The following is a 25,000-nucleotide window of genomic DNA, read 5'->3' on the forward strand; positions in this document are numbered from 1 at the left end:
CCCGTCTTTGATGATCACACGCACAAATGAACACGTCCACACCTGGGTGCATGTAGCCTACTTGGGGGTGGGGGGTGGGGGGTGTTACACAGTAGATCTGCAGATGAGCGCCAGTAAAGATGCTGAAGTCACAGAGCAAGGACGAGTTATTAGTTTACACACACACACACACACACACACACACACACGCACACACACACACACACACACACACACACACGCACACACACACACACACACACACACACACACGCACACACACACACACACACACACACACACACGCACACACACACACACACACACACACACACACGCACACACACACACACACACACACACACACACAAACACACACACACACTCACACGCAAGCGACCCCGGACCAAATTTTACACCCTGAGCTCCTGTTTCCTTGGGCACAGCGCGCACGGACACGCACACACAACAGATTTTGTGTGTGCTTGTGCTCGCACGGCTTTGTCCATGCATCATTCCCCACAGTGTAACAGCAGCCAGGCCTAACCTTGGAAAGAGAGAGAGAGCAGAGACCTCTCTCTCTTTTCCTCCATGCCACAAATCTGTCTCTCTCTCCCCGTTTACATCAAAGACAGACAGAGGGAAGCCGACAACCGGCGAGACAAAAGGCAAAATGTTCTCCACACACACATAAACACTCCCGCCTCTCGTCAGCGCTGCTCTGCTTTCATTCCAAAGAAGACAAGAAATTAAAGTCGCAGCCACATCATCAGTTTGTCAACAGCTAATACAATATAGACCATGGGCGCATTCACACACACTCACATGAGGCTGACCTCCATGTTGCCAACAGCACATCACACCTCTCAACTGCGACAGAGACACATTTAGCAGGAAACATAGCGTGCGTGTATAAGAGTCCTTGACGAGTGGACATTCCCACGTGAAAGAAATGTGTGTGTGTGTGTGTGTGTATGTGTGTGTGTGTGTGTGTGTGTGTGTGTGTGTGTGTGTGTGTGTGTGTGTGTGTGTGTGTCTGTGGTGTGTCTGTGTGTGTGTCTGTGTGCGAATGTGGGGATGTTTGCTACTGTTGTCGACACGACGCTAGATGGCACCAGAGCGTCTTGTAGGACCGCACCAGGGGATGCCGAGAGGCTCACTGCTGAGCGGCGCCGCAGGACAGCAGCTCGCTCCTGGCTTAGTGTCAGTATGTCCACCGCTCCTGGAGCTACACAGACCAGAGACCGAGAGCAGACACGACCCGGTAAAAACCAGCGCCTCACACTTCACAGTCTGCCTCATCTATATTAACATAGTCTACAATGTTTATATTTGATGTGTTATTTTTAGTTATTAAATGTATACATTTTGAAAGAAAAAAAAAAGCCTATGGAAATCTTTAAATTAATGTAATATTTTAGCTTCTTCTTGACTACGAACTTGTGACTGAATTAATTTTTTGAATTTATGTCTTGTATTTGATTTATATAGATGATATTTATTTGTATTGATCTGTAATGATGCCATAAATGTACACGTGTGATATGACTGATATATGGCTGTACAAATACAAATGCATGATTATATAAATGAATTTATAAAGTTGACTTGAGCTCCGTGACTGTTAAAGCACACTGACACTGACACTGCTGCTGCTAGTGCAGATCATCTTGAAATAAGACATGAAACACAAACACTGCTTTTGTCAGAACTGGCCAATAAGAAAATGATAGCTTGAGAATAATGTTAATAATTATTATAATACATATTATTAGATGTTTGATATAATAAATATAGGCTGGTTATTATTTATAACCACTTGTACTATGGTATAAGCATAAACAGCAACAATAGCAAATGAGTGAATAGTGCTTCTCTCAACTTTTGATAGGGGTTCATCTGTTTATTTTTATGGGAGACTATGACAAGATTTCTGAAACAAGATTCATAAATTCATATTTTTTATGTTTCATAAGGACAATATTAAAAGCGTAAATCACAACGTGTTTCTTTGTCCTCACTCTTTTAGGCCCAAAGACATCATTTGATTTAGTGAAACAAGAACCCGTTCAATGAGATGTGTTCTTATCACGGTGATGAAGTAAGGAGCTGGTTTATAAACATTAAGTTCATAAACGACAGTTAATGAGTGCTAAAAGCCTATGACAGCAGAGTGCCTCTAAACCAACCCGGAGCTGCAGCTGCAGATGTTAAAGCGAGGGTTTTAGCACTGGACATAGAAACAATGTTGCCACTGAACGAGTTTTCAGAAACGTCCAATAACGACGTTATCGTCAGCAGCATGAATAGGCCACTGATTCTGAATCAAACAGACCACATCAGGGTTATGGGAAACTTAGCGGGCCAAAAATACTCATTGTTACCAGAGCTAAAGCTAAAGCAGCCGCTGCTACTAAGACTGTGTCTACCATTAGGTTATAATATAATTATTTTGTTTGTTTTTTTAATTTATCAATTTATTAATTTTATTTTACAGAGAGAATAGAGAGATATAATAACTGATTATAATGTTATTATTCATTTATTGGTCGGGGAAGAAAGAGAAGTTATTAAATTGATTTTAAATTCAAATTCTGTATAATGGCATTTTCTTGATAAGAGATCTGCGGTCGGCCATGTTCCACCAGAAAGAGGAAGCTGTCTCGGCAGTCTGAGGTGAGGCTGATATTCAGCAGAATGTGTCGACGCTTGTCCGCAGTCACTTACACAGTGAGGGAGCAGAGGTGGGGTGGGGGGGTGGGGGGGGGGGGGGTGTTGAGTCTGAATTTTCTGTATCAATGTCTGTGTGAGAGCGCCCTGTGGTGTATTTTGAAAAACTCAACTAAAAAATAAGATCTCGTGTTGTTTGTTGTGTGCTTCACAACACAAAGAACCAACCACAGATTCATTCGTGGTTATAAAACAGAAAAAAAAAATGTAGTAAACATTATGATAAATTTCTACACACGCTGTAGTTCATTTACATGTACAGTAGTCTGCTTCAGAGAGTGCAAAACATGTTCTTACTTTTACTACAATCCTGAGAAGCATCAACTGATTTTGTATCTGTGTGTGTGTGTGTGTGTGTGTGTGTGTGTGTGTGTGTGTGTGTGTGTGTGTGTGTGAATGAATAAGTCATTTTGTTTGTAATAACTGTTACTTTTTTAATTTTTATTTCTCAATTTCTCCATTGATTAACCCTAAGCACAACCCTGGTCTTAACCCGAACCAAAACTGCGTTAAACGACGGAAAGCTTAAAAAGCTGCAGAGGAAACGCCATGCATCCCACGATCACGTTTGCTTAGCCAGACTGAACCACATCCGAGATTAATCTGTTCCCCAGTGCATTTCATTCACTTTTCAACCCAAACGGTTAAAAAAAATTACACTTTTTTTTTAGATACAACGTCATAAAACCCACGTGCCAAAATTTGGCAGAATTAACAAAGTACTATGTCCATTGTATCTTATTAATGACACTTTGTTGATGTGAGAATAAAAATGTTTCCATCCCAACCTTCCGCCTTTAATGCGACCAGAAGAACACAAGCTACCAAGATGTAGATCCGGTAAAAAAACAACATCAGAAAAACAAAAGCAAAACTGTATTTGAATGAAGCCTGACTCTGTGGCTCCACCATAACCATAGAAACCCGAGAACAAAGGTGTTCCTGCAGAGCTGGAAAAATATTCTAGTAGTAGACCAGGACCTTCACACGCACATTCATAGCTGTTGTCAGACTTGGGTTTTGGGTGAGAGTTGGGTTTAGTTTAGTCGTCATGGTTGAGGTTATAGGGTTAGGGAATGTGGGCCAATGTGCCAAGGAGTGTCCTCAAAACTGTAGTAACAGCATTATGCGTGTGTGCATGTGTGCGTGCGCGTGTGTTTGTGATGAAGTGATTCCCATCAGTAGGTGAGAGGTGTTTGATATTTGAGACAGCAACAAATTGGAGACCATGGAGAAGACAGACAGACCTGCAGATGTGTTTGTGAGGGTATGTGTGGGGGTTGCTGGGGGGGGGTGAATCCTGACCAGTTAGCTGTGGGGTAAAAAAACTAACCCGGGCGCCGCAGGGAGGAAATGAGAAGGGAAACAAAGTCATAAAAGTGGGCTGGACGGACCAAGACAGAAAAACATTCTTGTGTCTGAACTCTCTCTCTCTCTCACACACCCACACACATACAAACACACACACATACAAACACACACACACACACACACACACACACACACACACGCAGAGGCTGTCAGTTAGCTGAAAGAACCTGGAAGCGCTTCCACTGTGATCTGGAAGTGGAGCATTAAAATAACACGTTCCCAGAGCAACAATGAGAGACACACACACACACACACAAACACACAGAGACACAGGCGAGTTACAGCTGCTTCACCTGAAGCCTGGTGAAGACACACAGTAAGAAACAACCGGTAAGAACTGACGTCTCTTCTTCTTATACACGAATTTAAAACAACGATTTCAAAATGTGGATAGAACAAACCCGGCGGACCTGCCCTCACATGGAAACCAGCCTCATTCTCATGAACATATCTACCCCCTCCCTTCATACACCACAAGGCTAGGGGCAAGAAGACGTGAGCTCTAATGTTCCGGATCTCAGACAGCCGAGTTTGAACCGATGGATGTCTCTCTTTCCTTCAACTAATCCCAGCACTCAGAGAGGCAGCTCATCTGGATCATGCATCATGATCATGCAGCCTAATGCAGGGGGAAACGCTTTAATCTGTGTAGCACCTCATTCACAGCGTTAATGCATCAACCAGAAGCAGCACAATCACGCACAGCTCCACAATCTGACTTGTTTTTGCTCCTGTTAAACAGTGCGCGTGCAGCAGCAGCAGCAGCGGCGGCAGCAGCAGCAGCGCGCAGAGGAGGAACGTGCATGAGCGGGTCTTACCGTTTGTTGATAATCCGTCACGAGCCCCGCACACACACACACCTGCGGTTTACTTCGGCGTCCCGCGTGCAGGCAGCCAGGCACCCCGGTATGGCACGAGACAGCCCTACCGTGTGCAGACCGGATGGATGGATGATAATTGGATGGAGGGGTGGCGGCGCGAGGAGGTGAGGAGGAGGAGGAGGAGGAGGAGGAGGAGGGTGGGGGGGGGGGTGGGGGGGTGCATTCCCCCTTGTCACCCAGTCGTTCAAAACACCGTCGTCATCTTCATCACCACGTTACTGCCATCCTGACAAATTCAATAAAATGTCAAATTCAAATTAAAAATAATGAGCCTTCTCTTCCGGGGTGGTTTTCCCGGGTTCGATGTTGCGGCTCGCCCCCTCTTCGCCTCATCATCAGCGGAACTGTCCCCACCTCGGTCCCCCAGATTTAGCGTAAACGGCAGCACGAGACCAGACGGAGCGAGGAGCCATAGCGAGGAGGAAGAGCAAGAAGAAGAGGAGGAGGAGGAGGAGGGGCTGGGGGAGGGGGGCAGGGGGTGGTTGTTGTCAACGTTTCCCCGTGCCGGTTTCCATAGTCACAACTAGAATTCTCATTAACTAGTCCGTTTAATTATAGCTGGGCGTTAATTTCCTCGCGGTCGCCGGGTTTCCGCGCCCCGGGCACAGCAGCGGAGGAGACGCGGCTGCTCTCCGGCTGCTCTCCGGCTGCTCAGGCCGGAGCGGAGTGCAGCAGCAGCAATATAGCCGCTTGGGAAATCATAAAAAGTTCATGTTCACGTTAAGCGCGTCCACATGACCAGCCCGTCGGCCAATCCCCGCGCGCGGCCACTCATAAACTTGTATCACAAAGTTGTAAATTTTCATAAAACAACAAGGAATTTATTGCATTTCTTCATGGAGCGCTGTTAGAGGGGAGCTGCTCCTTCTCTTTCTCTCTCATTCTCCTCGCCGCCATTTTCCTTCTCTTCCGCCTCTTAAAACAGCAAAGCAGCTTCCAAAACACTGAGCAGACATGGAGGATTCTGCTTTTCATGTCTTTTTTTCTGTCTTTTAGTGTCAGTGTTAGTGACACGGACAATAGACTGGTTTATTTAGCCTATGTGCTTATGGCGAAATGAACCACATCAGATTAGTCTGTTTCCTCATGCATTTAATTCACTTTTAAACCCAGAAGGTAAAAAAATTAAATAATAATAATTAAGATAAAATGAACAAACCGCTTTGTTCATTATTAATTTTATCATAATGATGTCCATTTAAAGTTCTAGTGTTAATGACATTTGTTGATTTGAAAATAAATATGTTTCCATCACATCAGAAAACATAGGCTAACTGAAGTATTCACACCAGCAATATTCTGTGTTGTGTGGATATTGTGTGTCTGCTGTGAACCTCAGCAATGTCTCATCACACGGCCAAAGCTACCGAGATGTAGATCCGGTATAAACATGTGTCTTTGAATGAAGCCTGACGCTGTGGCTGCACAATAACCAAAGGAACCCGACAACAACAGTGACTCTGCAGCGTGAGGAGAAAATAAACTGTTTCATGGATGGAAATAAGAAAGTGACATTTTACCAGTCACCTGGTTTACACCGTGCTGGGCTTGTTTTAATACGTTCCATGGTAAAATAGTGGAGTTTTGGCAGAGGCGTCCCGGTTAACGTGACCAGGGTGAATTCGAACCCGGTGATGAAGATGATGAGGATCTGCATCACAACAGCATCACCTGCACTTCCAAAATCCCTGCTGGTGTGGGCCCGAAACGTCGTGCGTAAAAGCGATTTCGCAATGCGGCAACGCGTGACAGTTTTAACGGCCTGCAGGCCTGGAGCCGCAGGGAGCTCAGACTCTCTGCGAACACACGCTGCAGTCATTTTCTTTTTACACAATCCGTTACTTCACAGTGAAAATCAGCTTCATTCAGACGAAGCTGCGTCATGGGAGAGATGTGAAACACACCTGAATATGTTTTCTCTGCTCGTGGTAAGATGTTCAAATGCATCTATGTGTTTTTGTGTATGAAGGTCTGTACTCCTACACAACAACCTGAGCCTGAACCTAACGCACTTCGAATCTTAAATGTGTGAGATGCTCTGTGCCTATGACAAAAACAACTTCTGTTTCCCGTTTACCCTGAATTATAGGCTACTGACCTACTAATTAGCCTATTAGTTATTGATTTTTAAATTCTCGGATAGCAACGCCAGTGTTTTGGACAAGTCAAACCTGGATTTAGCCGCATTTAAGCGATCAAAGACCCGTAGACCGACAGCGCACAACAGGCCACACCTGAACCGTTTCCCATATTGTTGGTTTCCTCAATCTACTTCTATCTGTATTAGAAATAATCCAAATAACATTTACGAATTTCGCCCACAGGCCTACGAATAAAGCACGGATATGTGTGTGTGTGTGTGTGTGTGTGTCCAAACTGCAACAGGACTGAATAAAAACACTCCATGTTTTGGCTGAAGCCTGGATGGTCACACACAATCAGTTTCCAGCACAGACAGCCTGCAGATTCAGCCCGTATCATCCTATCTAAACCCAGAACACTTGATTTTAAACCCTCGGTGACCCACGTGTGACCTCTCCAAACCGCGGCGTCTGGTTATAACAGGAGACGCGGATCCAACGCTTCCTCTATGTTCGTGTCCCGGGTTAAAAATTAATAGAAAAATAAAGCAGCGACACAGAAGCAGGAGGCGCAAACTGGCCGCTCGATCCCCCGATCAGTTGGTCTCTTTGTGTGTTTCTTGCTTTTATTGGGGTTTCCGGCCTTTTCACGGGCGCAATAAAGACATTAGGAGCTGCCATAACATCCCCCCACTCACCGACGCTCTCCAACACTTTACGTACACTTTCTGATTTTCAGACTGCCGAGGACTTCCACAGGCTACCCGGTCTCCCGGACATTTCCATTGGATTTAGTGAATATTTGCTTCACAGCTTCACAGAAGCAGACTTGGAGGATTTTGGTGCATCTGCAATAAGCTCAGGTAAAAAGTGCAGAAACAGCCGCAAACTGGGCAGTTTTTTGTGGTCTAGTCGCTCTGGAGGTAGATGGTTTGTTATACACCTATTTCAATTTTTCTTAAGATACCTGTAAACTTAAAGTTCCACGGTCAATTTTATTTTAAAAGAAAAACAAAAGGAGATTTTCATATTTTCTGTAGCCTAAAGTTTTACTGTTGACGTCAGTGTTTTAACATAGTTGCTCTTTCCCGTGTTCTTTTGGCAGGAAATATTTGTGCACTATTTATAATTATTATATATCAAATAAATTGTGTATTGTGTATTTCGGTGTCATTTGTTGGTATGTTTCAAATAGAGCGGGATGAAGATCTGAGTGTTCGAGGCGGATCTTGTCTCATTTTGTCTGTTGTATTTTTGCCTCAGACCATAATGCTAAAATATAGTGTTCTATTTCTGTAGACAGGATGTGCCATGACGTGTTCAGCGTGTCAGTTAAACTATAGGCTACATCTAAATAACTTACTTAATACTTACTATTCATTCATTTTTGAACAATGGTCTCTGAAAAAAACCTCAATGAGTTGCCAAAAATTAGACAAAAAAAAAATCGTAGCTCTAGCTTATTCTTACATTTTCCTGGAGCTTTCAACCTCCGCTCACGGTCTTCATCGGCGAATGGATATATATTTTTTCTTCTTTTATGTTTCGAGCATCAGATGACATTTTTATACGTTTATTTTTTCATTTTTCAGCGTTAAAGATTGAGTCGTGTACATGTGAAACAACCGGAAGATGCTTTAATCCAAAACTCACACACGTCATTTTATTTAGAGGCAGTTCATCTGCTTTGTGTATAAAGATGTTGCCTTAGTCTAAATGCTAAAACTTGGAATACCATTAGTTGTCACCTTGTTTACAACTTGTTTACACCTGTGAGGATGTTACTGGTTTACAATCTGTGAAAGGAATGACTTCACCCTCAAATCAAAGTGAAAGCTACTGAGGAAGATTAGAAGTTAATACTGTACTTTGAAAATGACTCTTTTCCTGGAAGCCTCCTTTTTTTCTATAGAAGAGTAACTTTAATGAAAAGATGGCAGCAGATGAATGTAAACATGTTTGATTGGTGAAGTTATGTAATTAAAGATTGTAAGAATACAAGCGTTGACGTGTTCCCATTCATTTTATCGTTGTGACGTGAAAAGGAACAAATCTTTTCATCTCAAACACAACGTGTTTGGTTGTAATGTCTTTGTAGATCAAATATTTTAACATGTGAAAATCAAATATTTGAATTCACATTTGATTTGTGACTTTTAGAGGCTGTTTCACAGACAGTTTAAAACAAGTTCGCCTGAAGTGTTAAATGACTCAGACAAGAACTACACAAACTATTCTTACAGTAAGAGATGAATGAAGAGTGGTTGGATGGGAAATTCTACATGTGTTATGTCTGACCTGCATGAACTACATGATATGTTATACATCTGCTTGAAGTAGCCTCCTGCAGAATGATCAACGTTTACAAGTCACGTTTATTTACTCACCTTCTTTGTGACCAGAGAGTATTTGAAAAGTGAATGATGAATGGATGAAATAAGGGCTGCTGAAGCAAAGACTTCATCACACACATGATAAAGACTTAGTAAACCACATGTTGACGTTATTGTGTCGGACCATAAATGATGACTGACAGTGGTTGTTGGAATATCAGTCATATTGTTTGTGTGTTGTAAGTTTTGTCTTCAAACAGAACCACAAAAATGCAAATGTGGGACAGTTAAAAATGTGGCAACAAACTCATCAGTTGACATTTTTTATTATTTACATACAAGAGAAGACACAGCTGAACTCCAGTGGAGCCATTTATCAACAAACACGTGACAGACACAAACTCATTGACCAACTATTCAAAGATATAAGAGTTTTATTCTATCAACTGAATTATTGAATCAAAAATCAATTCAGGACAACGTACACATATAGTTTAACCACATGACATTTGAAGATTTGATATTACATATAATACTAACCCTACTAACCCTTTAGAGACAGAATCAACCCCATATTCTAAAGCACAAGAGCAGATGTAGCTACAGCTACTATGTGTAAAGTGTTGGCTTTTTTTTTTAATGCTGATTTTGATATTTTTGTGATTCTAATTAGATGGAAAATCTGAAAAAAAAAATCCTCCACTACAAACCTTTTTTTAAAAAATGAGATCATAAAGGAGTTTAAATGAACAGAAATTCAAAGTAATTAAATGTGTAATTATGAGGATCTTTTCCTAAAAAGCGGGAAAAGTGCACAGAGTGTAGTTGGTGGCTGGGCAATAAGAAAATTCATTAGTGAGTGGGAATCACAAAAAAAGCAACATGAAGCTGTGATTCCATCCCTGCATCCTTTCATTCTCTGGATTATACACAGTTTTCATCATTAACAATAAGCAGCATATCCACAGACATCATGTCTGCCCTTTCATTCATTACATGAACAAACATTGTGTCCCTTTCTGCTGCAGATCAGGTGATGAAACTTCTCTCATAATAACACGAAGGATTCTATATGGATTCCATAAAACCTGAACTGACATAGACCCCCTACACTTGATATGATCATTACTTTCTGGTTTCCCTCTCTGCTGTTGAAGAGGTTGAAGAGACACACAGAGCTGAAACATGATGATTCTGCCCTACAACCTGATGGAAATAAATACATCACAGCACACAACTACACTGATGTAAGTTACATATTATTTCCTGTCGTTTTAACGTGTCTTTCACAGCTTCTCAGGCTGTAAAAATAATTCCTGTGGTTAAAAACTTAAATTCAGTTGCTGCCTTAAAAATGTCAGTAAACAGTTGTCAGTTTTAGTTGAATTGACAAATATTTTGACACGCTCCAGAAATAAAAGAAGTGCAAAATAAAGGCAGGACAAATGGGTGTTGACACATCTGAACTCCGGTCATTTGGCAATGCAAGCTCTGATTCATCCCAAATGTGTGTGACAGTGGGCAGAGGGTTCCTCTACATGTCTGAAAAAACAGAATGTGAAATGTTGACGCCTTGAGGAAATACAGTACTACAAACACACGAGTACAGTAAGTGGATATTTCCGATATGAGTGTGTATGATGAATATATTAATTTACTTTCAGGAAACTTTAGCTATAGGATAGTCCCACAAACACCAGCCAGGGTTCTCATTTGAGCATTTTTTTTTTCTCTAGAAAGGCATGACTGAGCTGAATTAATATATGGAATTTTAGCAGGTACGGTCAATGGTCTACATTAAGAAATGTATCACATGTTCTAAGCAAAATTAAATAGATGTAAAAGGGATGAGTATACAGGATCTACACATTATTTATAGCTAACGTCATTTTATAACATTAGTTATAACATTTTTTTAACATTAGTTATAAAATGTATAACTAATGTACAAGTTTAAGACAAGCTTTGTTTCAACTCAAAAAGTTAAATTATAAAAGTTGTTCAATTATGTTATATTATCCATTCAAGAAAACCTGCTTTATCTTGTTAAAAAAACATTCAATTCAACTCTACTTTATCTCACAATTTCAAGTTAAGATAACTTTATTCACACCAATCGCCATTTCAAGTCAAGTTTACTCATGTTTTAAGGCAGCAATTAAATGTAAGTTTATTTATAAGTCAAATCAAGTGGACTTATATTTTTATTATTATATTCCTTATAAGAAACAGCAACGACTTTAGACTTGAAGTTTACATCATGTCTGTTTTCATCAAACTACAAAAAATGAGAATCTCTGGACAGTTTTAACCCCCAGCAATGCATGCTGGGAAGTCTGTTAATATGCTCGACTAGTTTTGTTTCTTTAAAAACTTAATTCTTATCTTTTCAAGTCAAAATACTTTAAGTTAGAACAACTCATGTTTATCAATTGAAATTAACAAAACTTACAAATTTACATGAAGTTAATGAGAAAAGATGAAGCCACTAAAATCCTGTATGATTTTTTTTTTACAGTGCAGTTGTTGCTGGATGACAATAACCTGACTGCTGAGTGAAGCTGAAACACTTTGTTATCCTGCTTTGTTCATTAACAGTGTCCAGTCTAGTTATCCTTCATCCTCCTCTTCATCCTCCTCCTCCTCTTGCTCCTCAGCCGTCGGTAGAGGTGCTGCTGTCGGGGAGCCGCTCTCGGTCGCCCTGTTCTCCTTCTTCCACTTCATCCTCCGGTTCTGGAACCAGATCTTGATCTGCCGCTCTGTCAGGCAGAGCGCGTGCGCGACCTCGATCCTCCGCCGTCTCGTGAGGTACCGGTTGAAGTGGAACTCCTTCTCCAGCTCGAGCGTCTGGTGGCGCGTGTACGTCTGCCGGCCGCGCCTCCTGTCTGCACCTGCTCACACAAGAACATATCTCCCCAATCAGAACAAAGTCTCTGTGCAGACACACACACACACACTCACACAAACACACACACACACACACACACACACACACACACACACACACACACACACACACTGCGGACTGATCAGATAAAATATTTAGCAGAATCTTAATTTCAGAAATTCCTTGTTAAGATGTTCATCAGCTTGAAAACACAAAGTAACCTACAGCTGTTATTCCATGTGACCTGAGGAGGAATTTTATTTAGGCTACTACAAATATTTGGTTCGTCACTTTATTTTGAAGGCAGCTACCAAACATTTCAGCTTTTCATTCTGCAGCATGTAATCTGAATAACACGATATTTAACCTGTCTAAATTTTAAAGGAGCAGTTTTTTTCCCCCAACGATTTACCAAAAATGAAACGCGTTACGATTAAAAATGTTTCCATGGTAACAAGGTAGTACGGATGAAACTCATATTCAGGTCACAGAATACGGAGTGACAGCTGAACTTTGTGGTTTCAAGCCCATGGTGAAATACCGAAGGCTCTATCTCGACTGATGAATATTGTTTGAATAGTTTCCACAATTCCACCAGGAAAAGAGAACAGTGGGAGAAATGTGAAAATAAGTAAATAAGTAAATAAATAAATACTCGTGGTAAATAAACATTCTGAGATTCTGGCAAATTTTAACCCACACCATTTAAGTCACAACTATGAGATCAAACATGTTAAGTTAACAGCTCATGCTCACGTTGACTTATCAGGTCATACGTGATAGGTTTGATTTACTACCCATAGGTTTACTGCTGACTGGATGGAGTTGAGGTTATCTTCAATATTTTTGTTACATAGAACAAAAAAAGATGAAATGTACGAAAAGATAAAATGTAAAAAGATAAAATGTAAGGATTCACTAAACTTACTTTGGTAGCCTAAGTAAAAAAAATGTTAAAATGTAAAATATTTAAATATCAAAATTCTGATATGATGAGATAAAATTTTAACTTTTAATTTTAATTTGATCTTAAAGGTTTGAGATAGCGGTCTACACAAATAAAATGACTCACTATCTCATGAGCTTTATTTTTTTTAATAAACTCAGGATCGGGAATTTTGTTTCACAGTTTTTGTTTTTTCTTTGTTTACTTGCTCCCACACAGTGACGCCACTGAATCCCAGAATGCCCCTGCACTTCTTTGATGAAACTTTGAAACGTCACCAAAAGAAAAACACAAGGGTCAGAACATTATCAGACATCTGTAACAAATTATTGAAATATGGGGCTGCTTTCAAAAGAAAGTAAAAGAAGTAAAGTTCCAGAAACTGAAAACTGCCTCAAACTGCTGATCTTTGGTTTAAATATTTTATTTAAAAACGTGTTACTTACTCACAATCCAAACCTAAAATCCATTTGCTTCAAATGTATCAGTACTATCCTATTAAACATTTTACAATTGATTAATGGATGAAGGCTTTGCTTACCAATAATAGTAATGTTTGACATTAGACTGATCTCCACAGTGAATGAATAATGTTTCCATCACCTCTCTGAGTGTTAGTTTTGTTGACTAGTCTCAGTCCACACCTGGCGGCCACTTGTTGCCACCTCCACTTCCTGGCAAAGCCATTTCACTTGTGGCTTGGTAAACACCATAAAGCCGTTAGTAAATGATGTGGTTAAACTGCGGGTTTAGCTTCTGTCTGCACGGATCACTGTTTAATATTTACTTCACACTCTGTTCACCTCAAAAAGAAACACATGCAGCACAGTGAGAAGAGGAATATAGATGTAGAAAGGTGCAGAGTCTGACTGACTGTCACTGCTGATGAGCTGTTTGAGTTTCCACTGACTCGATGAATCAGCTCAGTCAGGCCGCTAGTGTACAACAGACGTTAGAGCATTACTAATTAGATTCAAAGAAAAAAAAAAAAATCTATTGCTCTTCATGTCAAATATGCTCGGGTCAATGCTGAGTAAGACCACAGAAACCAGGCTGACCTCCAGTCTTTACGAGGTCACACACAGCCTGAAGGTTAAAGAGAAACTGGGTCACATTTTCACCACTCAGAGGTCGTCTGTAGGCCACAGGAACATCTCTGCTGATTTCCTCTGCAGAGTCCCGTGAAAACAAAACTCCCTCTGCTGCACCACAGTCTCTGGGAGTGTGAGTTTTGGATTTCTGGGAGGCTGTTGCTGAACTCTCTGACACATATTTCAAATGCATTTTTTTTTTTTTTTTTTTTTTTTTTTTTTTTATCTGAGCTCTGAGGTTTCAGCTTTCTACTAGAGGATCTGTAAACATCCCTGAGCTCACACTGCAGGTCAGTTGGGTCACAAAGAGCGGTGACCAGCCTCTCTGGGCTTCGTGACTGTCATCTGGACTTTAACAGGCATTAGCTGGTATTTAGTGAAGGCTCATAAATGTGTGATGGCAGATTTTCACAGTGACCAGAGTCACGCACGGACAACACAGTCTCTGCCTGTATGTTCTCACATCTTTAATCATCGGCAGCAAGATTTCTTTTTTTTGTCACATGCTAATCAGAGACAAAGTCCACCAGAGTCCACCAGAATCCACTACAGGCCACTACAGTCCACCACAGTCCACCACGCCTTTTCCCATGTCTGACATAAATCTCCTGGACAAACATCTTCAGCCTCTCTCTGTGTTCTGGGTGTAAATGTGCTGAAAAAAAAAGAAAAATGGAATCACATTGATTTGATATTGATTTTCAAGCCTTCTCCAGTAAATACTACAGGCTTTCCTTGCAGCCACTGTCCTGAGTGTAATCTGACACTTCAGATAAGACCTTTATTACACTCACTGCAGGACTGCTGCACATATGCGACATGACCAGGGCGGAGGACACTGAGGTCATGTCCTCTGTGTTTTTTTTTTGTTTTTTTTACTGGGAATTCGGGCTTTTAGCAACCTGAGGGGAGTTTACACTCCATGCTAAAAACATGGTGGTAAAAACTGCCATGGTTACACATGGTTTCCACTGGAATGTTTTTCCTAGAAGTGTAAAGACAATCTAGAAATAAAATGTAGACCTTTGAATAATACTGGTCTAATTACATAGTTAACTAAATAACCTCATTCTGAAAAATCGAATAGGTTTGGAGCGAGACTAGCTACATCAATATTTCTATGACATGCCCTTTAATCTACTAACTGACTCCTCACAGCCTCACGTCTGGACTCAGGATGGTTGTAACATGGTTGACATTTCTGTCTGTATCTTCTAAAACAGTGCGTTCAAACTGTAAGGAGTGAAATGTTACAATTCCCCTCACAGGCCAGGTTAGTTGTAACATTATGACATGAAGATTAGGAGAAAAACTTGATATTGAAAGATTTTTATTCAACACTTAAATACATTTTTAACATAATTGTTGTGTGTGTGTGTGTGTGAGTGTGTGTGTGTGTGCGTTTGTCAGTAGTATAAAGTAGTAGTTATTACATGAGTAGTCAGTGCTCAAGGGGCAGACAACACCCACCTTCGAGCTCAGCTCACCTGTAAAATCTCGTGACTAAATTTTATACTATCGCGATGACAAAATCTGTCCACAAACATAAACACCTGCCACAGACCCCAACACCACCTCTGTGGACCACACACACACACACACACACACACACACACACACACACACACACACACACACACACACACACACAGCGAGCTATGCCTCCGTTAATAAGCGGTCGTGTGTTATCAGGAACATCCGGGACTTGACTTTTCCCTCCAATCATCTCCCGACGCATTGGACTGCAATCGGATCTAAATTAAAATCTATAAATTCGTTATACATGCTGGCTGGTTCGATCTCACACACACACAGACACACACAGACACACACACACACACACACACACACACACACACACGAGAGAGAGAGAGAGAGAAAATAATAGAAGTGCTGACAGAAAGAAATACTTTTTGCTTTCCCTTTCAGTGTGTGTGTGAGTGTGAGAGAGTGTTTTAATTACATATTTTCTATTTGCCTTCCTGTGTTTTCTCCTTTCGTTATTATAGAAATTATTAATAATGACTCTAATTTTCTTTAATAGCCTATAACCCCCCCATTTCCAAAAATATGTTTCCTCATATCACGTTCATGACCGAGATATGAGGAAACATATTTGATGTATTTTATTTTATATTTGATTTGATTTGATTGTTTTTTAATTATATTTTTATATTATAATAATGTAGTTCTCTTCTTTTCATCCTCTTTATCACAACTCTTCAAATGACAAGCACTAACAAACACTGCTACACACACACACACACACACACACACACACACACACACACACAAGCAAATTATTCTTAGAAAAACCAGGTCCCTCCTCTTTAGGAATATGTGTTTGAGGCCATATTTTTCCCTGTAGAAGAAGAAATAAAATCATTTCATCACAGAATAAGCTGATTATCTTTAAACACAGTGTTTGGGAGGTTTTTCCACGTTTGTCACATGAATGACTTTTACGCACTCTGATCTTTTAGCGCGCGGCTCCTCTAAGGTTCCAACAACGTCTCCTTCGCTTTCAGCACAAACACTCCCTCACCATATTCCCCATTTTTGACGCGCCACCATTCACTATTTTAACGCAGGCATAAAAATGCTCTTTGTGCTGTGTGTGTGTGTGTGTGTGTGTGTGTGTGTTGCTTGTTGTAGTTCGAGGCTCCGAGGCCCCGCGTCCATTCAGCGTCCATCCCGCTGCTGGCGCACAAAGCCGCTTTTACAATCCGCAGAAAGGGCAGCCATTCACAGATCAAACCCATCTGCTAATTTATAGTGTTTATAGTATTAGCGGATTGTGGAGACAGTACAATAGTACAATGGGCTTTCAGTGGGCCACAGAGTATACTGACAGAGAAACACAAGACTATCAGGGCAGAGCGGCTGAGCTGAACCGAGTCAGACACTGAATATGAGCGAGAGCTCGTGCTCACACCGGGAGAGAGGGAAGACTTTCTTCACTTTCAAACGGTTTGGTATAACACCGCAGCCCCCCCCCCGTCCAATTCTTAAAACAATACCACCTAATGAATATTCAGCGAGTCTTAAATTAGCCTATGGTTTTATGGAGGTCGCCCAGCCATAAAAGATCTGCAAAGAGAGAGAGAGAGGCTGTAAAGAACAGTGACAGAGACGCTGGGACAGAGGCATAGTTCAGCTACCGGCAGCGGCCGCTGCGCAACCGGGCCAACACTTTAAAGAGCGCTTAACGTAATTATTGGGTCGAAATAATACCCCCCTCTGTCCCAAAGACCCTCCACCCCCACCCACCCTCCCTCGGACACACAACAGACCACGACCCCACCACACATACCCCACCGCCCCTTCCCTCCCTCCCTTACTCCCCTCACCTGTGAGGCCTCACAAGTTCTCTCATCACCCTCATTAACAACCCCCCCCCCCCCCGCACCCCACTCCTCACCTGAGCTTCTCATCCAGGGGTAAATCTGTAGCCTCTCTTGGTTTGGCTGAGGCTGCTGCTGCTGCTGCTGCTGCTGCTGCTCCGAACGTCTCTGCATCCTGCAGGCCGGCTCAGGCACCCTGGCGGCCAGCGAGGAGCAGAGCTGAGGCGGACGGGGGAACCGCTCCTCCGCGGCGCATCTCTGCAGAGAGGAGCACGGCGGTGCGGCTCCCGGCGCGCTGTAAGCCCCTCCAGTGCGGATTTCTGCGCGGTTCAGAGGATGCGTGCTGGGCTGAGTGCCCCCGCTGTTCCCGTTCAGTCCCGAAAGAGACAAACAGAACCATAAGGAAGTAGAGGAGGGGGGGAAGGAGGAGGAAGAGGAGGAGGAGGAGGAGGGAGAAAAAGAAGAAGAGGAGGGGGGAGGGAAAGGGAGTCTTCCGCTGCTTCTCCCATTAGAGACATGATGGTGGTGATATCCGCTGGAAGCGAGGGCGCACGAAGAAGACCCGGCAGGACAAGCAGAGGAAGACGGGGAGGGAGAAGTTGAAGAGTCTGTGAAGAGCTGAGCGGAGCAGCTCGCAGCGGCTTGTTGGTATTTGGGAAACAGCGCGTTGGCGAAGTGGAGCGAACTCATAATTTGGCGCTGTTGATTTGTGGACCTGGGGCGGTTTAATGTCGGCAGTGAATTATTGGCGGAGTATAACTGTCTAGAATTACACACACACACACACAAAAATCACCCCTCCCCACTCTCCTCCTCCCCTCCCTTCCATTACCCGACAGACCACGTGACTACGGATTCACGTGATGCCAAGATGCCCAATGACTGAGCGGGGTTCCCTCCAGATGCAGGGTTATAATAGGAGAAATTAGCTGTAACACTCAGGGAGTGACCGCTGCAACATACACACACACACACACACCACACACACGCACGTACATGCACGCGCGTGCAGTCTATATTATACAATCAATACCCAGCAGCTCGGAACGTGTCCACTAATCACCGAGCGCGCATAAAGCTGGAAAACAAAACGGCTGAGGCTGCCAAAACATCCAGCCCGGACTCCAACCTTTCACGGGCCTGGGCGGGTGGAAGCGGGTGAAGTTGTCCACTAAAGGCGGAAAACATCATTACATGTGATATTGATCGGACTTGAAACAAATGGCGCGTAAAGTTGCCGAGGAGACTAAAAGAAGAGATGGATCTCCTGCGTTCTCAACATTTAATCCTGACTCATTAGAGAGCACACATGCAAAAGAGAGTGACCCACGAAGCAGAGCAAACTGTAGGCTACTGTACTGTACAGGCTGCCGTCGCTGTCCGGTCACTGCAGCGCAGACCGTGTAAACAGCGTGGAAGCAGTCAAACGTGTCATTTTTGAAAATCGTTCTGCAGTAAAGCTCCCAGTGAAAGACTGCAGCAGCTGCGGCTACAAGAGGCACAACACCACACTGATTCCACTAATAGTCAAAACACCAAGAATTACAGCTTCATTATTTTTCACCGCTGCGTCCTGAGCCTTGAAATGTTCCAGCTTAAACGCAAACAAAACCAGACACCGGAGTGGGTGGTGAAGCAACTGTGGATTGATGTTTCAGAGAAGAAACTCATCACAAGTTCAGAGGAGGGAAAAAAAAAAATCATATGGGCGTAAGTGCTCGTGTGTGTCTCCACCAGTCTCCAGGCCCATTCTGGATAAACCACCGCTGGTCTGATTAGGTCTGTTCCCCTGGTCCTGGACCCTGCCCAGCCGCTCTAAGATCTGTGCCCGTGACGCTGACCTTTCCCCGCCACGCAGCTCTGAGTCCAGCGGGATAAAATCTCTGTGCTGAATGTAATGTTTAACAGAGCAGAGAGCAGTTATGTGAGCATACAAACCCACAGTTTTTCTTTCTAACTGGAAGGATGTGGAACAGTTGCAGGATTTGAAAGAGAAGGTCTGTTAACATTTTATTTTATTTTATTTTATTTTATTTTATTTTATTTTATTTTATTTTATTTTATTTTATTTTATTTTATTTTATTTTTTAAATTTTACTCCTACAGGTAGATGTGTTTGTAAAGCATGGGTGTATTGTGCGTCAAACCCCCAGTCCTCACGGTGCCATAAAGTCATTTACCTTTTGGAAAGGTCCAGCATCAGTGTTCACCCAGCTGGAACTGTGGATTTGACAGCCCCCCTTTCTTAACATCTCATCCCCGCTCTCCCATAACCAGAGATTAGTCCACTTCCTCTGGCCAGATGTGATTTTAAAAAATGGGACTCTGTTTTCGCCAAAGTGAAAATAAACAAGATTTAACTTTTGGTTTTTCAAATTTGAAAATTGGATTCAAGGAGGACACCTGCCCTGGCCCCTAGACATGCAAGTTCACTACATGTCATTTCTTTTTTGGTTGTTTTATTAATGGCACACTTTTTTTTAAGAATCTGAACAACTAATGTATCCTACTGTGAACAACGAGAGGGTTTTGCGTTCTTACTTAGTGTTGTAGTCTGGTTGTTTAGACAACAAGCTCTCTCAGCCTAAATGACCATAAGATCATTTGTCTCTATCCTCTGATGACACCCACAGGAGCCTTCCTCAGCAGCAGGAGACATACCACAGATTAAAATACAATCTGATAAATGAATGAATCATCCTTGTATAATGTGACAATGCTCTGTGGTTGGTTTGGTTATGTTTAAGCACAAAAAAACAACCTGAATAGATTTAGAGAAAGATCCAGTTAAGTTAAAATGTGTGGCGGCTGCCTTCAGGTTAGAAGACCTTCATCTTCATGGTTAAAAGATACAGGGCTGACCATTGATTTGAACAGAGAAGTGAACACCATGGAAACTGCTGTTCTCCCGGTTGAAGTCAGATGTTTTATCCACCCCAACCTCCTCCCTGTACCTCCGCTTGAGGGCCTTGTCACTTGAATATAAACATGTGATTTTGGGGGCGTTTGGTGAAAAGACTGAAGCTGTCTCACATGACTAGAAGTCTCTTAGCAATAAAACTATGGGTCATAACAAGCTACCTGCACGTATATGGTCTTATAAGTGTGCACTCTCAAAGTGACAAAATGTAGTTTTAACGCCTGTATTATATATTTGCTTACATGCTGCATCATCCTGAATCAAGTCTCTGAGTAGTTAAGGAATCCCTCATGTGTAGTGGTTATTGTAAGGGGATGGGTTCTAACTGAGGCTTATGCCCCCTAATTTAACTTTGGAGTCTGATTCTAGTATACTCTTATATTTCTCCGTCTCTGACGAAGTCTGGTATCATGCTTTTTTTTTTTTTTTAAATCTTTTACAGTGTTGTCATTAAAACAAACCATAAAGCGTCAGTAGAAGCGTTTGGACAATTTTAAGTGGCAGCTCGCTCGTTAAAAGAAGCGCTACTCATCTCACAATAACAGTCGTATAATATCTTCCGTCCGTACAGGGAGGTTTCCACAGTGTGAGAATATCAGGGTTGTCTCTGCTGTGAGGTTCAGATCAATTTTTTTGACAGAAAACATTAAAAACTGAAGGTATAGAGTTTAAAAGTATTGGATATTAAGGAGGCAGAGGGGGGTCTAATGACAAAGCTATAGTGGGAAATGTAGAATCCAGTGTTTTTGGAGCTTGACCCAGCGCACAGAGGAACAGACTGGATGGCCTATCTATTCAACCCATTTTCAATCAGTCTGTGGTGAGTCCTCTAATCTAACTGCTGAGGAGACCTTTAACAATCAAATATGATCGTTGCTGTCAATATCAGTTTGTTAAAACATAAATATAATGAAAGCAGAACAACTGTAAGAGTACTGCAGCAGAAACGCTCCAGAATTACGTTACTTTGGACTTTTATTTTATAAACTGCACTCAAGTAGCTGGACCGTGCGTCACTCGGCTCTTCACTCACTGGCAGGTGCACATCTCTGCTCATCTCTGCCTGTCTTCACCTGATGGGAAAACGGTGTGTGTGTAAAGTCTGCAGCATCTGTCTGTCAAACTGCTCCTCCACAAGTGTTGCTCTTTTATATCGCAGATTTCCACGTGAGACAAAACGGACGCTTTGAATCTGTTTCCTAATGATCGCCTGACAACTTGATCGGACCAATATTCAGTGCTTTGATAAAACTGAAGATTCCGGCTAAAAAAAAAGTCTGACACACGAGCTCAAGTCCAAACCGTATGAAGATATATATATGAATGTGTAAATGTGCACGAGCAGTGCGTTTGATCTCCCATATGGAAACAATCCGACCTCAAGTCGTCATCGTGATGATGATGGAAGGCAGTGTATACAGACCGGTCATAATGTAAGTGGAGGTGGAGGACCAGGCCATAAATAAAGTGATGTTTGGATAGGATGTGGATTGTGTGGGTGTGTGTGTGTGTGTGTGTGTGTGTGCGTTGTGGGAGGGACTTCCGAGTCAGGGCTTAAATGTTTGGCCTGGTGAACTGAACTGTTTTATCAGTCTGGGTGCTGACAGAGAGAGGAGAGGAGGAGGAAACGAGGGAGGGGATGACAGGGTTGTGAGGAGAAGAGGTTAAGGAGGAAAAGAGGGGAAGAAGGAAGAGTGAGGAGAGAGAAAGGATGGAGAGTAGGCTCGGGTTAAAAAGAAGTTGAAAGCAAAAGGAACCAACTTCTCTTCTCATATTTCTAGTAAAACAGTAATAACACCATCCCTCTCTCCTCTTCTTCACATTAAACGCAGAAAACATTTTATTGCATTTTTTTCTCATTTTTATTTTTATGAATGTTCTCTTTTTTAAATCTGAACTGTGCGCATGCTTTTTACCCAAAAAGAGAAAAAAGGATGACAACATAAAACAAACACCATCGATCAAAAAAACAACTAAAACGACAATTAGAGTGTGTAAAAAAGAGACCCGACCCACTAAAATGGCATAAATAGGCAGTTTCATGTTGTTGGAAATTTCATTAATTGCTACGTCATCGTCATCGTCATCATCATCAATCATTACCAGAACAACAACAACAACATATAAGTGAGAAGTACAGTAAAAAGTGCACCATCATCATTTTTAACTTAAAAACTATACAGCTGCCAAAGATAAAATTGTTAATGATAAACTTCTAACAATATAGAAATGTTTCCACGATAATTGTTCCACAAAGAAATGAAGCTATCGTTTTTTCTTTCTTTTTTTTTGTTTGTTTGTTTTAAACACTAGAGTAGGCTAGACTATGTTTGTTTGACTTGGATTGACCCCCTCCCCTCCCCCCGATCAATTTTATTTTTTAAAGTTCATGTTCTTGCTTCATTGCATCATTTTTTTCGCGGTTTCCACAGTCAGCAGACAGAGGCGCGAGGCCCCTTCAGTTCAGTCCAGCTCACCAGTCGCCATTTTGGAGACTCAAGTTTCTGTCCATGGATTGGATCGCGGAGACAGCGGGGCAGTCCAATGGCCTCAATTAAGACAAAAAACAGCCCCCCACCCACCCTCATCCCTTCCTGTCCAGCATTTATACCCTCCTCGTCCCCCACCTCTTTAACTTTCTCCCCCTTAATGAACTTTCTTCTTTACTTTCCTCCCTACATTTGCTTGTGGGTTTTCTCGCAGCAATCCTCACTCCCGGGGGCCTGTGATGCCGCCGTGCCCGCGACCGCGACCGCCACCGAGCCTCCTCCTCCTCCTCCTCCACCTTCTCCACCTCCTCCTCCACTTCCGCCGCCCTCCCGCAGTTCCTTCTCCCTCCTTTCCCTCTCCACCGCCTCCTGCTCGCTCTTGCTGCTGGGGAACTTGTCCTTGTTGTTCTCCTTCTTCCACTTCATCCTCCGGTTCTGGAACCAGATTTTCACCTGCCTCTCTGTCAAAGCCAGCGCGTGCGACACCTCGATGCGGCGTTTCCGGGTCAGGTACGGGTTGAACAGGAACTCCTTCTCCAGCTCCAGGGTCTGGTAGCGGCTATAGGTCTGCCGGCCACGCCTCCTGCCCGCAGCTACTGGGGGGGCGGTGGGGGGAAGGGAGGGGAGGGGGGGAGAAATGGTGGAGGGGGGCTATTAGAGACAGATCTGCATTCTTACATCTTCACATGATCATTAGCTTGTCACCGCCCTTCGTATTAGCCCTTCACATAAAAACCAACCCAGGTAGCAAAATGAATCCGGCCCACACTTGGGCCACATGCTTGTTTTCTCCTGGCCCAGTATACGCCCGAACCTGGCCCATGTACAGCAGGACTGTCAGATGCTACTTCCACATCTGGACCAATTCTGGCGCACACACAGAAATTCTTGCAGCTGTCAGAAAATACCAGAGCACAACAGCTGGAATCTACCCAGTTATGGATTTATATGGGCCAGACTCGGCCGAGGACCAGGCCTATGTTGGGCCAGAAGTTTAATTTAGCTGTCTGGGAAGCAGCTCACAGCCTATAGACCTGACCTGTAACTGGCCCATTACTCCATTACTGTATAGACAGCTTGTTATTGTTGGTTTTATAGGTAAAGAGCTCCAGTATCTGTTGATTACTGTTACAATCATATATTGTAGTCTATGGAATCTCAAAACATACTGAAAAATGTCTCTTAACAAACCCCAAAGTGACGTCATCATATATAGACCTTACTTATTTTGTCCCATCAGAAAAATATGCCATTTGCATTTATTCATTTTAATTATTAATTTATTATTATTCAAAAAACAACAAATCCTCAGATTTATGGAGCTGAAAAAGAATATCTGGTATATTTATTTGATAATTGATAATTAACTTAATTAATTTATTGACTAATTAATTAATTATCAGATTTTAAATGGTCAGTTAACTAATGGGTCAGTAAACACTCCTATTAGATATAACACTACCTATGTATTTTATGATACTCATGATTTTATTTTTTATTCTTTATTTATATATATATGTATATATATATATATATATATATATAGGCCTATATAGGTATAGATATATATATAAACCCTGAACCTTTTCAGGTTGAAGTGTCCACAAGAGGACATAAAGACACACACACACACGCACACACGCACACAAGCACACACGCACACACGCACACACGCACACACACACACACACACACACACACACACACACACACACATTGTTTACTACTACTCTTCAGACATCAGGAATTCAAACTGCACCATCAGCCGCTCGAGTCATTATGAAAACTCTTCTATAACAAAGACAAATCTACTGAGCACTTACTGAAGTGCACATGAATATTTGATGGCGCGAACAGATCGTAAACAGTTTTAAAAGAGAAAAATGATCCGGCGCGGAAAAAGATCAGAACACAGCTGACTGACTGACTTCAGTGACAGACACAGACT

General features: G+C 42.3%; 2 protein-coding genes across 4 annotated transcripts in view; both read right to left on the reverse strand.

Moving 5' to 3' along the window:
- Positions 1-9,697: 9,697 nt before the first annotated feature.
- On the reverse strand, positions 9,698-18,389 carry LOC111227975 (homeobox protein Hox-B7a-like). 2 transcript variants are annotated; one of them, XM_022753734.1, is made up of 2 exons: positions 17,721-18,389; positions 9,698-12,266 (listed from the first exon to the last, which is right to left on the reverse strand). In XM_022753734.1, exons 1-2 carry the CDS (start codon positions 18,331-18,333, stop codon positions 11,986-11,988), a joined length of 894 nt encoding a protein of 297 aa, XP_022609455.1. In that variant the 5' UTR covers positions 18,334-18,389; the 3' UTR covers positions 9,698-11,985. The 2 variants fall into 2 exon arrangements, with proteins under 2 accessions (XP_022609455.1, XP_022609456.1); XM_022753735.1 differs by lacking the exon at positions 9,698-12,266 and adding an exon at positions 14,570-14,954.
- A 4,770-nt stretch (positions 18,390-23,159) lies between these two features.
- The window catches only part of hoxb8 (homeobox B8), a 6,578-nt gene continuing 4,737 nt past the window's right edge, over positions 23,160-25,000 (reverse strand). Inside the window, exon 2 of one of the 2 annotated variants that reach the window (XM_022753737.1) lies at positions 23,160-23,645. In XM_022753737.1, the coding sequence (XP_022609458.1) occupies positions 23,239-23,645 (407 nt within the window). In that variant the 3' untranslated portion in view covers positions 23,160-23,238. Of the gene's footprint in view, positions 23,649-25,000 lie in introns of both variants that reach the window. The other variant, XM_022753736.1, reaches the window with a different exon arrangement.

The sequence above is a fragment of the Seriola dumerili genome, unplaced genomic scaffold (assembly GCF_002260705.1).
Source record: "Seriola dumerili isolate Sdu_G_001 unplaced genomic scaffold, Sdu_1.0 BDQW01000192.1, whole genome shotgun sequence".
NCBI classification, from domain to species: Eukaryota; Metazoa; Chordata; class Actinopteri; order Carangiformes; family Carangidae; genus Seriola; species Seriola dumerili.

What these genes read in the sequence shown, in the direction of transcription:
- LOC111227975 (XM_022753734.1), bottom strand. Translation starts at nt 18,333, where the DNA reads ATGAGTTCGCTCCACTTCGCCAACGCGCTGTTTCCCAAATACCAACAA. An exon ending in CCCCTGGATGAGAAGCTCAG is followed by an intron (nt 12,267 to 17,720) that starts GTGAGGAGTGGG and finishes TTGTGTGAGCAG; the next exon opens with GTGCAGACAGGAGGCGCGGC.